The following is a 17,175-nucleotide window of genomic DNA, read 5'->3' as shown; positions in this document are numbered from 1 at the left end:
CTAGACCAATCCTTTCTAAAGTTGTCATCAGATTAATTTCTTTTCTGAGATCGACTTAATCAGATTGATCATTTTTTCTCCTTCAGTTAATGGTTTTGAAACCACTCTGGCCTTTCCTTGTTGATGTAACAAGGGTTCAGTACCAAATGATGGTGGTAACCATCCTCCTGAAGATCTTTTACTAGAACCTGGTTGTTGTTCTAGTTTCTGAATTCTTGTTTGAATATCCTTTAATATTCCAAGAATTTCTTCCTGGTTTTCAAGGATTTTTTCAACTCGTTGCGGTATAAAATATAGCATATTGCCATAGTTTTGTACTGTTTTCTGAATTTCTCTAAGATCTAAAGAGAGCTTAGAAGAATCTGGTATAATTTCCATAAACTTATTAGATTGAATCATAAGTTTACCTGAGGATGCTGATGCTTCCCTTTTTGTTTCTGATATCTAACAGTAGTTAGATTCCCTTGTTTATATTACAAAATATTGGAATAATTCTTGTAAATTATTTTTCTCGAACCTAAGTTCGGATTCATAATTTTCGAAATTCTCCTCCTCAAACATTTCGTTTCTTTGTAACAATTAATTTTGTGTTTGAAATAAATTAACCTACGGCTCTGATACCATTTTCGAAAGCGCGGGGATCAATTAAAATCAAAATAGGTTATAAGGGAGATTTTGGTATTTTTAAAGAATTTTTTTCTCTGCAGGTACTAAAACCCAAACTTATTTACAAAAGTTACTAAATCTCAATTAACCCTATAATATAATATATAATTGCATCCAACTGTCACCTGCACGTGTGTACAAAATTTTTATCTCATCATCTGACAAATTTTCATTACACGAGACATGTGACAATTTTACTATGATACCATTGTTCATGTAACCAGTATAAAGATGGACTCATTTTGTATGGATTCGGGATAGACTCATTCTCAAGTTGATAATCTACCAAACGTACAACCTTCACATAAAAATGCATTTACTTATTTAAGAGTATGTCTTTTGTTAGACGGTCTCACATATTTTTATTAGTAAGACGGATCAATCAATATCATATTTACAATAAAAAGAATATTTTTTTTTATTGATGAGACCATCTCATATGAATTTTTGTACTTATTTAGTTAACAAGTTTCATGCCTAGTCTTAAGGGTTCCTGTCATATAATGATTGGGATGTTTTATTTTGTCATTACGCAAGATAATTAATAACTACTCATATTTTTTGTTATATTTATTTATTTATATGAAATAGTGTGTTTGATCCCAAGGTTTAACATGAATGAAGGCAAACCACCTCTGGAAAATTTCTTGTTGTTTGTCACTTTTTGCATTTCTTGAACAGGAATTGAAATCTTGAATCCGCAAAATACATATATTAACTTTAAACGTATGTGGAAAATTTAGAAAAATAACTTTGGTCAAACTAAGTTTTTGAAAATAACTATCCCACATTATATCTGAAAAGGACAAAAAAAAGTTTTGAATATACATATTGAATAGAATACTAAAAAATTCCGGATGAATTCAAAATGAAGAGACTTGTGGTTTGACTGGGCATTAAATGAACTAGTGAATGCACCTTGCAGCTTCTAAATTTAAGGACTCAGTTTGGCCCACACTTACTGCATAAAAACTCTCAAGATTTTTTCTTCCATATCCTCTTTATGCACATTCTACGCCAAAAGAGTTGAATTGAACTGGATTTAACATATGATAGTCCAGAGTAATGCAAATAAGCTTGAAAATTCACCATCTTTTAGTTTAAACTTTAAAGGTATAATAGTGGACTAAAGAAGTGAGAATTTTATATCAGCAGTAAAACATTAACTTCCTAATATTCTCAGCAAGTTTAGGCAAAGGTGTTGTCTTAGCCGGTGATGTCCTAGAAACAGCGGATGTTCGGGTTGAGGCATTTAACTCCGAGTGCTCAAGATATAACCGGCCTCTGTATGCAGCAAGATGAGCATAATATGCAGGAGGGACCAAAGAAATAGGCTTGGTGCACCTCACAAATGTGTAGCAAAGATTGTAAACCAGCTTCTGTATTTCATCGGACGTGAACTCGTTTTCATCACACAAAATATGGTAATGAATAGGCCGACTCGTACCCTTTACACCCCAGTGACTACAGAGGTAGAAGTCAAATGCTTTTGGATGAGTTATCACCGTATCCACCACGGTTCCAGGAGGTACATTTTCATCCGAGAAGTGATTCTCTGTGAAAGATGGATCGGTTTGATCACAAGGGAATAGCCGAGTATGGTGCCGTTTCTGCACTACTGCGAAAGTGATCCGAGGGTTATAATTCGGGAATCTTGAACAAGCATGTCGAATGGCTTCTAATTCCTCGTGCAAAACCTTTTCAAACTGTGTTTCACTTACCCCATCTCGAAAAAAGATGATTCTTTGTGGAAGTTTTGAGAGTTGTTCGTAAAAATCATCTAATATTTCTCCTACCATTGTGCTAAGGTCTTGAATAATCTCTTGTCGATGCGTTTGGGACCTCATTCTTGAAACATACTTGTTTGCCGAAGGCCAATTCACGCTTCCAACAACAGCAGCAACTGAGGGACTATAATCGTCAAACGGATGGGGATGTGTCACATCCGCACCCATAAAGATCACAGGATTGTCTTGCCTGAAGAGCCTTGGGATTTGAGAAGGTAATGAGTTGTAAAGTGCAACAGTGCATCCCCCAACTTTGGCATTGATCTTAAGGGCCAAGTTCGCAAGAAACTGTGTACTTAACTTGCCAATATTCGAGTATAAACAGCACTGGCTAACGATTCCTATACTCGTTTCAGCAATTCGTTTCAAATCTGCATATCCTTTGTGTTTCCTCTCCATAACACAGATAAGCAGTTGAAGATTGTTGAAGGCAGCTTTATGAATTTTCTTGAGTTTAGATTCCAAAAGCCTCGCATTTCCAAGGACGTGCGTGGACTCGAAGATTGGACTGACAAGTGTGTTTTTGTGGAGAAAAATGCCCAGTTTTTCACATCTTTGAGACAGCTGGTTTATGAATTTTGGAATGCAAGACTTTTGATCTGAGGTGCCACCAAAACTTAAAATCACCCACCGATCAACCCGAGTACCCTCAAAGACATGGCTATCGAAAAGATTCCACTGTCGATCATGACGTGAAGGAGTCAGGTTTCTTACATGACCACCATTTCCAAGCCTAAGTTTGGGAGGCTGAAGAATTCTACCGGTCAATCGTGTCATTTCTTTCGAAACTTCGAGTTTAAATTCTTTTCCATGATCACCACTGGAAAAACAAGAAGAACAAATGGATTAATCACAAGCCAAAATACCATCCATAAAAATGTCATAAGTTAGTAATTTTACCTAGTTGGGCCGAATGATCCTTCCATAACACTGGTTATTAATTTCTTGCGTTCTCGAGGTTTTTGACAACCCATTTTAAGTACTTTCACAGTCTGATCATCCGAGAGATTACCAAAAAACTTCTGCCCCTCACAAATTACACAAAGCTCCATAGGTAGATAACATGCTTTCCTCCTACTAATCTGCAAGCAAGGCAAGTTTCGATACCGCACATCATAATCATAGTGATCCTTGAAATAGCCAACAACTTTTAGTTTCGTCCCATCTCTATCAAGAAAAGATAGATTTTCAGTAACTTCTTCGGTTAAGCTACAAACTCGGTATCTTTGAACGGTTTCTCTATGGGAAACAAAGACCCTAATGTTCTTCATTGCTTTCTCCACTTCTTTCCTCTCTTCGTTCGTCAAACTTCTGGCCTTGTTTTGAAAGATATCATGCATAAAATCAAAGCGCTTCTGCAAATAAGGGATCACTCCGATACTTTCATGAAAAGCTGTGACCAAGAAATCTACATTTAGAGCAAGGCCTTGTTGTGTTGGCCTTAAGCTCTGGAAGAATCCCCTAAGTGCAACTGCTCCACCCCCTATTTCTTTTTCTCCAACGATCAAACTCGTGTAAAATGACCTCCCTGCCGCTATACACTTTTCTGTTGGACTCTCCCGCAATACGACATCCAATGCATGGATATACTCTTGGGGAAGGGGAGTGATGCCATCTCCTTTATTTAAATAGCCACTTAAGGATTCACCATCAAACTTTGAGACGAGCTTCATACTAACTCGAAAAATCTTATGTTGCATATTTTCTTGCGGATTCATCGATTCTACACACATTAAAACCGGTTTACCATCAGCTATAGGGAGGCTAATATAAAACTCAAGCCTGTCATGTTGGAATTCTACAGGGCTATAGATAGTCCTTCTACCATCATAGACCGGGAGAGCACCGGATAGTCTCGCTGAATTCTGCTCGACGAGTTTACGCTTGATCATTCGAGAAATTTCCTTCGAGGGATTCGGAGAAATTTCGACATCGTAATGAAAAATTCGTTGTGATGGATCGAATTGGACTAAGAAATGATTGGCAAGGAGGCTAACAGCCCTCCCTTCCACCCCGCCGGAGTCAGGCCTTCTTGCAACAGCCAATACTTTTGGTTTAGCATCCGCAGTTTTTCTTCCATTTCTCTTATCAAAGGGCAGACTAATTTTCTTCTGGATCTCAATTTCAGCTGCAAACTTCATGGAATTAGCGAAGCAACTTAAACATCACTGACTCAATTTTTTATCAATACAACCTCAGCAGAAAGCATAAACTTGACCAATAGCCTTAAAAACAGTTAAAAAAAGTCACACTTTTGACCGCAAAAACACCTTTTCCGTTATCCACTCTTCGAACATTATTACGCATGATTGCAATACACTCTCATTTGATTGAAGTCCAGCACACAAAAGAGAATAAACAAAAAAAAAATCAATAAACACAAGAGAAAAGGGCATTCAACATCACGAAATTACCCTGAGAAACCGAGAAATGTCGAACATGGGAATCAGAAGAAGTCGCGGTACGAGGATTATTTTTCTCCAACGAGGATTTCCGGAATTGGGTTTTTGATTCAAAGCTGTGGTTTTGAAGAAAAGGTGGGCTTAGCGTGAGATGAAGAGGTAGACAAGGAGGCAGAGGAAGCAAAGCTGGGTAAGTTTGGTGCAGATTCTGATAACCATAACCATAGCCATAAGCAAGCCTGTTGGAACTCTGCAACAACTGTTGGTGATAATGGTAGGCATGAGCACTTCGATTCCCCGTAAAACTCCTTGTCTTTGAGGCGCATTTTTTGGCGGTATTGGACTCCTCGTCTTCCATAACTCAGCTCGAGAGATGAAACAGCAAGAGTCAGCAAAAGGGACTGTTTGCATGAAAGAGAAAGGGAACTTATTCAACCAGAAATTACAGTCAATGCCCCCACACAGAGAGAGAGAGAGGTTCTTGGCTTTGTAGGTTGATTTCCCTTTGGGAAAAACAGCAACAGCTTCTGTTCTTTGTGGAGAGCTTTGTTCTATTTGTTCACTCGAATTCTGTGTTTCTTGGTAAATATGCCATATGTTATGATATATCTGATTCTCAAATTATATATTTGTGGAGATCGAGGGCTTGGTCTAATGATCTCATCGGAATTTCTCATGACTCAAGTTGGAGTCTTCCCCACCTTCTAAATTAAGATATTAAAAAAAATTTATATTTGTGTGAATACAGAATATTGGTTTGAATATAATTTAATTTGAAATCTTTACTTTTAAAATTTTGAAGGAATATTTTACAAAGCTTATTGGTAGAGGAAGCTCAGTTTTGGATAATTGGGAGGTTAGAGGTGAGTATTTCAAGAAAAAATTATTTATTCAGTCAAAAATAAACTTCAAATATTTTAGAAGTCATTTAGGTTGAGTTCATGTTAATGTAATGATATTATCTAACGTAAAATTCAACAGTTCAAAATTGATTTGAACATGTGAAATCTATAAAAATATAAAGACAAATTAAAATTGAAACCTTACTTTCAAACTATTATTGCTCCGGTAATAAATTTTAACAAAATGAGTAACTTCTTTTAATAAAAGAGTATGTCTCTTGTGAGACGTTCTCACTAATATTTATATATGAGACGGATCAACCCTACTGATATTCAGAATAACAAGTAATACTCTTAGCATAAAAAGTAATATTTTTTCATGGATGACCCAAATAAGATATCCTTCTCACAAAATACGACCCGTGAGACCGTCTCACACAAGTTTTTGACTTAATAAAAATATCGATATTTCATACTGATTCTTTTTCTAATTCAATAACTAGATATACATTTGGTATATGACATATTGTGGTAGTGAACTAATTAAAATGGGATAAAAACATATGCAATATAATAATATATAACCAATATCGGATTTAAAAAAAATCGAGTAATAAATTTGTAAGAAAAAAGGATAAATTAATTAAGTAAATAAATATTTGAAGAGTGATATTCTCTTTTACATTGTTTGACTCCAACATTGAGAAGAGATTATAGCCGAGGATTTTGTCTCTTTTGTCCGGGGATGACAATTATTCTTACGGGTTTGGGATCTCGTGGAGAAAACTCAAAACAGAGATAGAGATCTCTGATTTTTCCAGGTTTAGGTTTGGATTCGGATATTTTTTAAAATCCTCTAAATAATTAAATAATTTGAGACGGGTATGTGATTATTTTCTTCATCTCTGTCTAGAAAGTAATATCAATAATAAAATAATATTATTATTAGTATTAATAATATAATAATATTATTATTTTTAAAATATTAATAATATTATTATTAATAATAATATTATCACTAATAATAATAGATTATAATAAATTTTTGTTTGATAAAATTTCAAAACCCGTTCTCGCCTTGTCTCATTAATATTTTTGAAACGGAGATGGGGACGATGATGAGAAGTTGATCCTCGCAGTTTCGGATTCGGATCGCAATTTCGACTTCAGCTCTGAACCCGAAACTGCGGAGATCGGGACGGATATGAGGGTGGAGATGGAATTCGGAGACGAGAATAGAGATGGCAAACCCGTAATGACCCGTCCCCGTCCCGCCTTATTACCATCCGTACCTTTGTCTAAAAGAAAATGGGAAAGGCCTTGTTGTATTGTTTAAAGATACTTAATTTTTTTAAGAGTGAGTCTCTTGTGAGATGGTCTCATGAATTTTTATCTATGAGACGGGTCAACCCTACCGATATTCACAATAAAAAGTAATACTCTTAGCATAAAAAGTAATACTTTTTTCATGGACGACCCAAATAAAATATTCGACCCATGAAATTGATCCGTGAGACTGTCTCACAAGATTTTTTGTGCTTTTTAAATGACTTATAACAATAGAAGTTGGATTTCGATAACCGTGGAGTCATAAAACATTGATGTTAGAATGTTTACAAAATTAGACATTGGTTTGAATTTAGCAGAGGCGAAGGAGTAGGCGGATTCTAAAATAATATATTAAATAATTACATTTAATAAATTGATTTGAAAAACAAATCAAATTTACTAGAAACATAATTTCTGACATTCTTTTTTTCAAAGAGTCTCGATCTTATGTATTATAATTGGAATTCGAACTTGAGATCTCATTTCAAAATTCCTGAAAACCATATTTTAAATTTTTCATAAATCATTTTTTTAAAATGTTTTAGAGGAAATGTCATAATGAAGTCATATCCATTGACCATTGCCAATTAAGCCGCCCAATGATCTTCAAAGAGCCACAAATTTTTCGGTTGCTATTATTAACTTTAATTTGGTCATTGACTTGCTTTATTGCTTGAAATTGGGCTTTCTTTGAGGTTCCCTCAAATATTTAAATTGCAATTTAAGAAAAATTTTTAAAAAAAAACATAAAAAGTCCAAGAATTACGTGAAATTATAACAAAAATTAAAGAAAATAACACCAATACCATTGTTCTAATTTTTAATTATAGAGTGTTATATCCAACTTCAAAAATTAATTTCAAGATTTTTTATATACATTTTCCTTATCATATTGAAATTAAAGTAGTGCTTGATAGTAAATAGTGTCTTATAAATTGGGAGGGAGTCATTTAAAATCTACCAAAAATAATACAATATTTTATATAGTCATTCAAAAAATCTATTCTCACTTTTTAGAATAACAAAAAAAATTATCATGTTTTTATTTACATACTGGAAATATAAACAATATTTTAAACATTTACTTATATAAATACTCAGTAACATAAAATAATCGTAATTGTTGTCCCAATCCATCCTTCCTTATAGCTAATATTATATAATTTCACTTACCCTTTTAGCAACCCTTCTGCCTCAACTTTTGTCAACATGTTGTGTGGTGGTGGATTACCGAAGGGTGTGTTACATTGACTGGAAAATTGGGTTCCTTCTCGTTTTGAAAAATATAAATTTATACGATTTTACGGATCTTTGTTCGTGACAAGAGTCAACACTATCCATATTTATAATAACAAGTAATAATTTTGGTATAAAAAGTAATATTTTTTCATATGTGACCCAAATAAGATATATGTATCACAAAATTGACTGTTGAGATTGTCTCACAAAAATTTTTTGTGATTTCTATTGCGGAGGGAATTTTCGTTGAGGTTTTTGGGGTAAATAATACATTTTATGATTCTAATACATTTTATGATCCATCATTGTAAGATTTTAAAATAAACTACGAATATTAATTAAATCATGTAAATAAATTTATTTTACTTTTTTTTCACTTCGTTTGATATATAAATTATATTCGTGTTGTTGTGGAGTGTTGCTTCTTTCTCGCAATCAATAAGACATGAAAATTGCGCCACGTGACCAATTCTGAAAAAATAACTTCATTATCACTATAATTTAGATGTGACAAATCAATTTGAGCTAACAATAGAGTTTTTTTAAAGTAGTTTTTACCCCCAATTTTTTTTTGTATGTAATAACCATGTACTATCTCGATCTTGGGCTTTCTCTCACGGACTTTTCATATGCGTCATTACTCACAGAACTCTCCATCTCTAGCAGTGGAGTACGTGTCTCCTCAGCTTTCGATCACAAGACCTCCAAGATAAGTACTTGGATCCTTGAAACCTGGTATCAATTGAACTAAAATATCTTAATAATGTCATTACTTCAAACTCCAGAAATTTGTTCATTTATTTACGTGATGTATGAATCGATTAATTTAATTTGACCGAGAGAATTTGATTTGAGGATGAATTTAAAGTTTATATTTCAAATGACATTAAACTTGAAGATAGTTGAAATCCATTCAATTGTTTTGAAAATTGCTCAATTTTATGTAGACTATATTTTAAATTCACTTAGCATTAACTCGAAGAGATGAATTTCATTCATGTGTTTGTATTGAAAATTGCAGATTTTAGGCCTAACATCATGTAATCTGATTATAATTTTATTGTTTAAATGAAACAATAATTAAATCTTAAGTTCATAATTTTTTTTACATATTAGTAGTACAAATTAAAATGAATTTCAAATGATATTAGTGTTAACTGAAATTAAAATTTATCAAACCCAAACGTTATCTTGAATTTTATTTATCCAAACAATTAAAATTCAGTCATTCATTCAACCGCATGCATACGTGATTTTACCAGAACTCAATGGGATAACAAAAAATTGATTTTCAAACCACTTTCATAAAATCAAGTGCTTTGTCTTAATTGATTCCATAACAAGAAAAATCTCCGAGTAAATATAAACAAAAATAATAAAAACTCGATATTAAGCCGCACTCTCTTTCTTAAGCTTCGCAAGCTCTTGCCTTACAACTCCTGCTCTCTGTAGTTTCACAATAACAACAGTTAGACTCCAATGCCAGATAAATAACCTTTATGCTAAATACAAATATTTCGAATCGAAACAGCTAAAAAATCATCAAAAAAAAGAGCAAACACCAAGGCGTCCAATATTTAAGTGGTGACTATCCCTTTCGGATAATTTCGGTTTAACTTTTGTGGGGTGAGTGTTATTCAATTCATATTCCTTTTCTTACTCATTTCACTTTACATGGCATACATGAATGATATCAAGAAAAAGCTATGGTAGCACACTAGCACAAACATTGTGTACCTTGATTTTGGCCAACATCAATTTGAATCTATCAAAATCATTCAAGGATGCCCTTCTCTTTTGCACGATCAACTTCCTCCCCCAGGAACTCTTTTCCCACTTTCCCTTGACATCTGCGAGAAACGACACCACACTTCAATTAAAATCAATGAAATTAAGTACCGCGAGTGCTATGTTTGCTTGTGTTTTCTGGAATTGTTATGACTTCTGTTAAATACAAACATATCCATATATTTTATTTTTCTTTCACAAAAATACATTTTCATCACATCACATACATCACTCATAAACCAATTTTAAGATACATACTTATTTCTAACAACCTAAAAAAGACCCAATGTGTCCTAGCTCCATATCTAGAATAGAAAATGTCTTTTTTTAAAAGCATCACCAAACATACATCAAATCCCTGAATTCAAATTCTGTAAACGCGTTAAAGAAAATATTTTCTAAAAAATATTAGAAAATAGAAACACTACCAAGCACTACCAAGGTTTTATAATTCAAGTAATACCCACCAGCAGCTTCCATAGCAGCAATAAGTGTCTTCTTCTTCGGCACTCTTTTGATGTCAATCTTGATGTCAGTAAGCGAAAGCCTCTTGAAGTTCATTTGGCTACGTACCATGTCGGGTGAATCCACTAGAGCCTGTCATTGGATAAACTCATCCGGATAAAAAATTAAAATTGATCGATCTTAAACGATATTATCTAACAAATAAGAATCATGCCACTAAATTCAATCCCTTCTGAACCACGAGTGTAGAATGTAGCTGAAATGCGAGTGCCCTTTGATAAATAGATCAAGCAAAACAAGAAAAATAGTTTACTGTTTTCTACATTTTAAATTGATCAATGCACTTATGAACGCCAAAGCAATGACGATGCCTCGTAATCTCATCGAAATTCAACAAATGCTAATTCTTGATCATGCGAAAAGATAAGTAACTAGAGCTGCTAATTCAGCTCGACTGATTTAAAATCTACATCAACCTGCAGAAAGCAAAGAAAAAAATATCCGTAGCATAAATCCGACCTAAAATCTTAATCCAAATCCAATATTTAGCAAATACAACTTGGCAGTAATCCGAAGCATCCCGGAAATGGAAACACGAAATCGTATGGCAGTAGAAAATAAGTAAACAGAATATACATACTCGGTTCTGGTCGATGACGTCGACTATGACGACAAGCTTCCCGTAGTCCTTCCCGTAGTTGACTAATGCCACCCTCCCGATCTCCACGTACCTTTTGAACGGCTACACATTACACTCGAAAAAATCAGGTATGCTGAATTCAAAAGGAAATTATACCAAAAAAATCACCGTACGAACTGCAGCCTCCGGCGGAGGAGGCTTTTGGGGAACTCACCATTTTTCGGCGATCACTCGTGGAGGCGTTGTACGAGGGAGGGGGAAATACAGACTAGGGTAAGATCGGAGTTGGTACCGATTTCTGGGCTTGCAGGCGTTCTGGGCTGGGCTTACTCTTGGGCTAAATTAAATTTGATCCAGATTGTTGTGATGGATTATTGTACAGTTTTTAAAGTTTGTTTTACGAAATTCAACTCTCAAATTTTGTTTGGTTAAATTTTTTTTATCGAGCTTATAAATTGTTAAAATAAGTTGTTGATCGTTCATATATTTTTTTTAAAAAAGTTGGTAGTTCTTATATTTTCGGTCAACGTTTAACTCGAAACCCGACAAGATTCACTAATTTTTTAATCAAACACCACTTACTTCTGATTTCAGTTGTTCACTTATGTTTTTAAACATTACTCACTTCTTATTGTTCATAATCTATAAATTCAAAGATAATATTTTCCAAAAAATTAATTAATAATATTGATTAAATTCCGGATAGCTTAATCGAGTGCATCTATGGTGTAATTAGGGGTGTCAAAATGCAACACGACTCGTCAACCCTACACGAAAAAAATCAGGTTCGGGTTGGGTGGGTTAGGGTTAGTGCTGAGTTCGACGGGTTTCGGGTTGGGTCGCGGGTTGACCCAAATTTTTTTTTTTTGAAAATATTACCTATATTTTTATATATTGTATGTTTGAACAAAATTTATTGTATATTATTTGATATTTATTTTGTATATTTTTTATTTTTTTAACAATTGTTTATTTGATTTAGTAAATATACTTTTAATTTTCTACAGTTAAACTTTCAAATTTAAATCGAAAATTTTGTTATTATTTATTTAAATTAAAATATTATTATAATTTTTTTTTCGAAATTTTTTCATTTATTTTTTTTAAAAAAAATAAAATAAATAAATATATTTCGGGTTAGACGGGTTGATTCGGGTTAGACGGGTTCGTGATCGGGTTGGGGGTTTTCGGGTTGCTTCGGGTTCGGGTTGGGTCCAGGTTGAAAAAAATTCGCGGGTTGACCCAAAACCCGACCCACCCGACCCGATTGACACTCCTAGGTGTAATGCAATTGAATTTCGATATTAAAAATAATTCACCCAACGATGAAGGCAAATATATTGTAAAATATATTTATTTTATGGTTATTTGATTTATTGGCCTTGTTAATATATTTTTTTATTATAGCCAAATTAGCAATATAATTGATGTTGGATTTTAAATAGATTTAATTGTGAATAATAGCTATGATGGTTGACACTTATTTTTTTAAAAAATAATAATAATAATAAAGAAACATCACTTGATTTGGCGTAACACTTGCAATATATAAATAAAAACAAGGAGATAGATTGGACCAAAACTTCTTGAAAAATACAACTAGGTCAACTTATTTTTTATGATATTATTTGTAGGTTATTGACTAAAATGTTATTATATTTTTAAAATGATTTGGTCGTCAAATAAAGTTTATGTTCTATTCCCACTATGATGAATATTTATAATTGTGCCCTTGACTAGAAATACAAGCAATCAAATTCATTGATATTATGTTTTACTTTGCCATATTTCTTATCAAACTCATATATTACGAATTCGACATTTATCAAATCAGAAAACTCTCTCTCAATATAAACAATCAAATAATTTGAAAGAAAATCATTGTCTATCTTATTACGAAATGTTATCTTCATAAGATTCCTTACCGAAAATGTTCTATATGTGGTTGGTGCTGAAACTGGAAGTGTCAACACTAAAAAGATCAATCTATCAACCAAAAAAAAGTTATCTGATCTTCTAGTTTCAACTAATAGTTGACATAACTGAGGAAAAAAATCAACATTCTGAAAATTTGATTGACGGGAAAATGCATACTCATAATGCTCCAATTGTCTTCTCAAAACATCTAACTGAGTTCAAGTAAAATCTCTTATGACAGAATTTTTTAGAAAGAGTAAATATTATCAATGCTGAAAGATTTGAAACCACCAATAGGATTCAAAGCTAAGTTGAGAGTTAAGAGCTTCATTCTTTGTTCAATAATATGTTAATCAATTTGATCAATGAAAAATCTTTCACGACATTGAATATGTTATTGTGGTAACAATGTTCAATGTGATATCATTCTTCTCTTGACAAGAACGTCTTATTCTTTTCAAATATTCTTCGTGAAATTAGATAGTCTTGTAGAAGTTTTTATGTTATTAATAAGGTTGCGAGAAAAAATAGGAGCTTCTTAAAATCCTTTATACATGCCATTGCAAAAAATAATTCAATCAAAATTTGTGTATCGCATCATGCCTTATGGGCTAAAGCTGCATAATCTTCCAACACTAAACACTTTTATCAAAACCTCTTGACATATATTCTACACATAATATGAAGATAAGAGAGGATAAATGAAAATGGTAAATAATTAATATGACGTTATATATATAAAATAATGATTCTACCTTTAACGTCTCATAATAATATAACTAATACTACTTTAAAATTTGTGAAAAATAAATTTTTTATTTAAATAGTAAACAACTGCCTTCTGAATTTAAATAAAACNATATTTTTATATATTGTATGTTTGAACAAAATTTATTGTATATTATTTAATATTTATTTTGTATATTTTTTATTTTTTTAACAATTGTTTATTTGATTTAGTAAATATACTTTTAATTTTCTACAGTTAAACTTTCAAATTTAAATCGAAAATTTTGTTATTATTTATTTAAATTAAAATATTATTATAATTTTTTTTTCGAAATTTTTTCATTTATTTTTTTTAAAAAAAATAAAATAAATAAATATATTTCGGGTTAGACGGGTTGATTCGGGTTAGACGGGTTCGTGATCGGGTTGGGGGTTTTCGGGTTGCTTCGGGTTCGGGTTGGGTCCAGGTTGAAAAAAATTCGCGGGTTGACCCAAAACCCGACCCACCCGACCCGATTGACACTCCTAGGTGTAATGCAATTGAATTTCGATATTAAAAATAATTCACCCAACGATGAAGGCAAATATATTGTAAAATATATTTATTTTATGGTTATTTGATTTATTGGCCTTGTTAATATATTTTTTTATTATAGCCAAATTAGCAATATAATTGATGTTGGATTTTAAATAGATTTAATTGTGAATAATAGCTATGATGGTTGACACTTATTTTTTTAAAAAATAATAATAATAATAAAGAAACATCACTTGATTTGGCGTAACACTTGCAATATATAAATAAAAACAAGGAGATAGATTGGACCAAAACTTCTTGAAAAATACAACTAGGTCAACTTATTTTTTATGATATTATTTGTAGGTTATTGACTAAAATGTTATTATATTTTTAAAATGATTTGGTCGTCAAATAAAGTTTATGTTCTATTCCCACTATGATGAATATTTATAATTGTGCCCTTGACTAGAAATACAAGCAATCAAATTCATTGATATTATGTTTTACTTTGCCATATTTCTTATCAAACTCATATATTACGAATTCGACATTTATCAAATCAGAAAACTCTCTCTCAATATAAACAATCAAATAATTTGAAAGAAAATCATTGTCTATCTTATTACGAAATGTTATCTTCATAAGATTCCTTACCGAAAATGTTCTATATGTGGTTGGTGCTGAAACTGGAAGTGTCAACACTAAAAAGATCAATCTATCAACCAAAAAAAAGTTATCTGATCTTCTAGTTTCAACTAATAGTTGACATAACTGAGGAAAAAAATCAACATTCTGAAAATTTGATTGACGGGAAAATGCATACTCATAATGCTCCAATTGTCTTCTCAAAACATCTAACTGAGTTCAAGTAAAATCTCTTATGACAGAATTTTTTAGAAAGAGTAAATATTATCAATGCTGAAAGATTTGAAACCACCAATAGGATTCAAAGCTAAGTTGAGAGTTAAGAGCTTCATTCTTTGTTCAATAATATGTTAATCAATTTGATCAATGAAAAATCTTTCACGACATTGAATATGTTATTGTGGTAACAATGTTCAATGTGATATCATTCTTCTCTTGACAAGAACGTCTTATTCTTTTCAAATATTCTTCGTGAAATTAGATAGTCTTGTAGAAGTTTTTATGTTATTAATAAGGTTGCGAGAAAAAATAGGAGCTTCTTAAAATCCTTTATACATGCCATTGCAAAAAATAATTCAATCAAAATTTGTGTATCGCATCATGCCTTATGGGCTAAAGCTGCATAATCTTCCAACACTAAACACTTTTATCAAAACCTCTTGACATATATTCTACACATAATATGAAGATAAGAGAGGATAAATGAAAATGGTAAATAATTAATATGACGTTATATATATAAAATAATGATTCTACCTTTAACGTCTCATAATAATATAACTAATACTACTTTAAAATTTGTGAAAAATAAATTTTTTATTTAAATAGTAAACAACTGCCTTCTGAATTTAAATAAAACGATCGACTAAATTTTTGAAAATAATCCAAATACAAAATATTTCCATGATATAAAAAATATCATTAATCACTACTGTAAAAATGTTATCCAAAACGGACATTTGAAAATACTTGTTTGCCAACAAAATTTTGAATAAATAAAAATCAGAGTAAAAAGTTTAACGTGCATAAAATCATTTCATAACAATAGCGGTCATCGGGTTTGCACTGCAAACAGTCTGAGCAAGCTCACTGGTCAGCACCTTCTATCTCTTCAAAAGCATCAAAATGCGCATCGATCAAGTCTTGTGAGCCTAAAGACTCAACACGCATAAACCATAAAAAGCAAATAGTACTTAATAAAATCACATGCATTTGAAAGTAACGTGTACGAAATAACAGCTGAACATACATAAACATAGACGTGTCATAACTGCGTAAACATTTTCATAAAAGTGCTTCACACACCGCTTGTGCAGAATAACTAATATATATAATGAAATCAATGTGATTGTTTAAAAAATAAAAATAAATAAATGAAATTTTAAAAAATAGTTGAGATGATCTGTCTATTGCAAATCAACGATCAGATTTTAAATTTTTTAAAATATTTGAAAATCTGAATTTTTAAAAAGAATTGCATGTAAGATTTTAAATTTTATTTATATGTATCTTTAATTAGTTATAATTATGTTCAATTTCATTTTGTTATTTTAAGTTACGTGTAATTTTTTAAATTTTAATTTTTTTTATTCCGTTCAATTTTTTAATTAGTTGTAATTTTTAAAATTTTATTTATTGGTCTTGCTTATGGGGTCAAATCGATACGTGAAATTTTAATTGTTTTTATTCGTTTATAATTTATTTTATTTATATATAAATTATTAAAAAATTAACTTTTCAACATCATTTATGCAATATCATCTCACTACTTAGAATCATAAAATAAAGTTATCAAAACTGAAATCAACAAAATATGAAATTATCAATTTTATCACACTAACTGCCTCACACCATTGTCACACAATTGTACGTGGATATTTATGTCATTTAGAAATATTAAAATAATATTTTAAAAATAGTAAAAATGATCCAATTTTTCTTCAGATATATATTATAAAGGTACCAAATAATTTATTTTTCTTCATATGAATTCTTTTAGACTGTGTTTCATTTGATGAATCGAAATGCTGCATTCCAAATTCACCATTTCATTATTTTCAGTTTGTTCGGATGAAAAAAATTCAAGTGGATTTCAGATACATCCAAACAATTATAATTCGAAATACATTCATTATATCATTCTCAAATCAAATTTCTTTCTTCTGATCAAATTTATCGATTCAAACAGTAAAATTTTATACCAGAA

General features: G+C 31.5%; 2 protein-coding genes across 2 annotated transcripts; both read right to left on the bottom strand.

Moving 5' to 3' along the window:
• Positions 1–1,727: 1,727 nt before the first annotated feature.
• On the bottom strand, positions 1,728–5,430 carry LOC140978743 (protein argonaute 7-like). The gene is made up of 3 exons (XM_073443958.1): positions 4,868–5,430; positions 3,354–4,581; positions 1,728–3,273 (listed from the first exon to the last, which is right to left on the bottom strand). The coding sequence occupies exons 1-3, from the start codon at positions 5,211–5,213 to the stop codon at positions 1,815–1,817; spliced, it is 3,033 nt and encodes a 1,010-aa protein (XP_073300059.1). The 5' UTR covers positions 5,214–5,430; the 3' UTR covers positions 1,728–1,814.
• Positions 5,431–9,534: 4,104 nt separating this feature from the next.
• LOC140979288 (large ribosomal subunit protein eL14z-like) lies at positions 9,535–11,499 on the bottom strand. Its single transcript, XM_073444632.1, has 5 exons — positions 11,373–11,499; positions 11,159–11,260; positions 10,521–10,650; positions 10,003–10,115; positions 9,535–9,711 (listed from the first exon to the last, which is right to left on the bottom strand). The coding sequence occupies exons 1-5, from the start codon at positions 11,373–11,375 to the stop codon at positions 9,655–9,657; spliced, it is 405 nt and encodes a 134-aa protein (XP_073300733.1). The 5' UTR covers positions 11,376–11,499; the 3' UTR covers positions 9,535–9,654.
• Between the last annotated feature and the right edge of the window lie 5,676 nt (positions 11,500–17,175).

This window comes from Primulina huaijiensis, chromosome 6, assembly GCF_012295235.1.
Source record: "Primulina huaijiensis isolate GDHJ02 chromosome 6, ASM1229523v2, whole genome shotgun sequence".
NCBI classification, from domain to species: domain Eukaryota; kingdom Viridiplantae; phylum Streptophyta; class Magnoliopsida; order Lamiales; family Gesneriaceae; genus Primulina; species Primulina huaijiensis.
The sequence above is the reverse complement of the archived record's forward strand: the minus strand, read 5'-3'. Positions and strand labels throughout refer to the sequence as shown.